The sequence below is a fragment of the Rhea americana genome, unplaced genomic scaffold (assembly GCF_003343005.1).
Source record: "Rhea americana isolate MKP2758 unplaced genomic scaffold, rheAme1 scaffold_426, whole genome shotgun sequence".
Classification (NCBI taxonomy): Eukaryota; Metazoa; Chordata; class Aves; order Rheiformes; family Rheidae; genus Rhea; species Rhea americana.
Window position 1 is genome coordinate 1 of NW_028186564.1, and position 3,297 is coordinate 3,297.

Sequence of the window (3,297 nt, forward strand, 5' to 3'; positions counted from 1 at the left end):
AGGGGTGTGTGTGTCAGGGCTGTGTGTGGGGTGTGTGTGTGGGGTGTGTGTGTGTGTCTGTGGGGGAGGGTAGCAGGGGGGCTGGGGGGGTGTGAGGGTGTGTGTCTCTGTGCATCTGTGTGTGGGTGTCTTCATGGAGGGGTGTGTGTGGGGGTGTGTGGGAGGGGTGTGTGGTGGGGGTGTGGTGGTATGGCGGGGTGTTTGTGTGTGGGGTGTGCGTCCGTGCCTCTGTGTGTGGGTGTCTGCATGGAGGGGTGTGCGTGTGTGTGCGTGTGTCGGGTGTGGGGGGGTCTGTGTGCACGACTGCATTTAGTGGTGCCCCCGGAAGCTCTGCTGCTGCTCGCTGCAGTGACAGGGGCTTTGTGCTGCCCAAGAGATTGAGGAGCTTCGTAACCTGAACCTGGTTGGATCGGCTGAGAACTGCACCTGACCGCGTTAACGTACCGGGCAGAGTGTTTTTCACGGGAAATTAGGCCCCTTTTATCACAACCCGCCACCCCACACGTAAGACGCGTACTCACCGACCGTAACGTGGTGCGGTCTCACAAGATCGAGGCAATGGGCAGCTGTGACCACCCACCGACTGCTGATCAAAGTCCCCCCGCAGAAACCAACATCTCTGCTACTTCGGATCAGAACCTGCATGAAAGAACAGGAACGAGGTGATGCTACCGCTGATCTGTAGGAACAGGTACGAATGCTGTCAGCGATCTCCGGTTGTTCGCAGGCTCCGTGTCTTGAAAACAACACGACAGCTTCAACCACTACGTTGCACCAATCGAAGATGATGTTGCTTGAGAAAGCAGTAAGGAGCGATCATAAAACTGAGAAACGGAGCAGAATATATGAGGAACTGAGCCCGGGTCAGAGAGGAACAGCGCTAGAACGACGGACACCGCTGGGGAAACAAGCGTGACCTGTTATTTTTAAATGTGGTTTTCGGTTTTTCCGTGTGGGGAGTAGGAGGGGAAAACGACACAGTCGCTAACGCTCCAGTAGCACCCAGGCTGGAACAGCCGGAGGGGTGTGCAGTAAGCTGCACCACGAAACAGGAGGCAGCAGTGCTTGTTTCCAGTTTGTCAAGTAGAAGCAAGAGCAGAGATACAGGAAAAAATTGTTACTTTTCCCTTTTTTGGGGGGGTAATAAACTTTGGAATGAAGTTTTCTTTCTACAAAGAAAACAGAGAAAAAGTAAAAGTTCCCTTGCTGTTACACGTCTCAGTGTTGTAAGTTGATGGAGCAGAACGATACGCTCCATTAATACCTCAGCAGCTCTGAATTAAACTCATCCCTCAACTTTTCCATTTCATTTGCTAATGCCAAGGAAGAGTAAGTTGGTACTCTGCAGATTAGTGAAGTTAAAGTGGAAGCAGCAATTTTAAAAATTGGAAAAGAAAAATCAATCATCATCTGAGACACCTTCCTTAGCAGCTCTGAGTCTTGCACTGGTGCAGTGCCTGGAGTAATAGCATGTTTTACATAAGCCATATTGACTTAATTCTTTGTAAAATGATTTGTGCAAAAAAAATTTTTTTTCAGTGTACTGAAACACACTTTTAATGCTATCCAGTAGTATTAGAATGAAACATTGAAAAGTAAAAAAGGAAAACAATTAAATTATCTTGCAACTGCATCTCGAGGTTATAAAGAACTAGAATGGAAAAGGTTTGCAAAAGGCTTAAAAAAAAAGTTTTCTACCATAATCTAACTTCAGAACTTCCTTGACAGAAATGTTTTGTATTTCTAGAAGAGACTGTGTAAGTTAGGAAGCATTTAGCCTATACTCCCCTCCACTACCCCAAAAATCAGTCTCATCTGCTTCAAGGGAAATTTGTTGGCGCTCTTACTGGAAGTGTGTACAATGTTAGAAATGCATCTAATAAATAGCAGTAGTTACACCAAACTTGCCCAGTTAGGTTCAACTCATTTTTCATCTGTAAAATACCTCATGACCTGCGCTCTTGGAAAAGCTGTGTAGAAATAATGTGAGATTTTTCAGATCAGATAGATTTGTTAGGTAACAACAGCTGCACACTAAAGAAATGAAGGCAATATAAATAAGCAAAAATTAATCACACTAAGGACAAAAAATGCACAACTGTGGAAAGAACGGCAGTACTTGAGGGAGGTTCTCCCACTTGCCACACGCCGCCCATGTTCAGCCTCGAGCCCCCCTGAGTTTTAGCCTCCTACCTGTAACGTGTCTGAAGAGTTCAGTATTCCAGAGGCACCTCCTGCTCGCAGGAGAATTTTTCGGAATATATTACTGGTTCCAGAAGGAAGCAGAAGCACAACCTTTCACCAGCGCGTTCAGAAACAGCAGGAGAACCAACACCGCCCCCCCCCCCCAAATTACAAAGCAGGAAAAGATCTGGGTTGTGTAATTAAGAGAGAAAATACTAAGCTGAGATCATAAAAGCCCCGTACATCCAGGTCAGAGGGACGAATGCTGAGCAAAGGCAGCTAAGATACAGATCATGAGAAAAGACCTGCAGAAGCATGGGAAATGTGTGAGATATTTGCTTGAATTGCTCTAGCCTAGAAAAACTCTGTAGCAGCTTGGTGAAGTCTTTATTCCACAGACTCATCAGTGCTAAAGTTAAAAAGTGTTCAGGTATAGTATTTATGGCCAGACTGGAAGGAACGTATTACCTGCCAGGGGCAATGTCCACGGTGACACAGTGTTCCTCCGGTTATTCTGGAATCATCATGTTCTGAAGTATTGATGTTTAGCTGGGTGTACCAAGTCTTGACTGGAACATTTTCCCCACCCTCGTGCTGGTGAAGCTCTTTGTGCACGTTTTGCATTGCCCCTATTCCGTTCTGGCCCGCAATGCTCTCAGCGGTTTGGTTTTGCCCAGCAGCATTTTCCACTGTTTCGTTCTGCCCAGCAGTAGCTTGTGTTGTTGCATTCTGCCACGTAGCACCCGTCTGCTCACACCACCTACTTTTGCCTCTCCCAGTTGTGTTAGGCCTGGTGGTCCCCTGCACAGTCTCACTTTGCTCAGGGACGTTCTCCTGCCCAGCAGCACCATCCTCCACTACTGTCTTGTTCCAGCTGGAAGCATCTTCTGCCAACCCGTTCTGCCCACAGTCACCCTCCGTGATCTTGCTTCGCCCAACAGCAGTCTCTAAGGGCTTGGTCTCCCTGGCAGCACCCATCTCCTTTTGGCTAACGGTGCCCTCCATGCTCCCATTCCACTCAGTCACATTGTTCTCCAGCTCTCGCAGGCTTCTCGGTACCATTTTCTGCCCCAGAGGCTCTTGCTCCAAATCACGTCTGACTTTAACAAGTCC

General features: G+C 47.7%; 1 protein-coding gene across 1 annotated transcript in view; it reads right to left on the reverse strand.

Annotated features, from left to right (window-relative positions):
- Nucleotides 1-504: 504 nt before the first annotated feature.
- Nucleotides 505-3,297, reverse strand: part of LOC146589986 (coagulation factor IX-like) — a gene marked incomplete at its 3' end in the record, with an annotated part of 9,208 nt that continues 6,415 nt past the window's right edge. Inside the window, exons 7-8 of the mRNA XM_085315317.1 lie at nucleotides 2,653-3,297; nucleotides 505-639 (exon numbers count right to left, since the gene is read on the reverse strand). The exon at nucleotides 2,653-3,297 is cut by the window's right edge and continues 13 nt beyond it. Of these exons, the coding sequence (XP_085171443.1) occupies nucleotides 505-639; nucleotides 2,653-3,297 (780 nt within the window). The remainder of the gene's footprint in view (nucleotides 640-2,652) is intronic.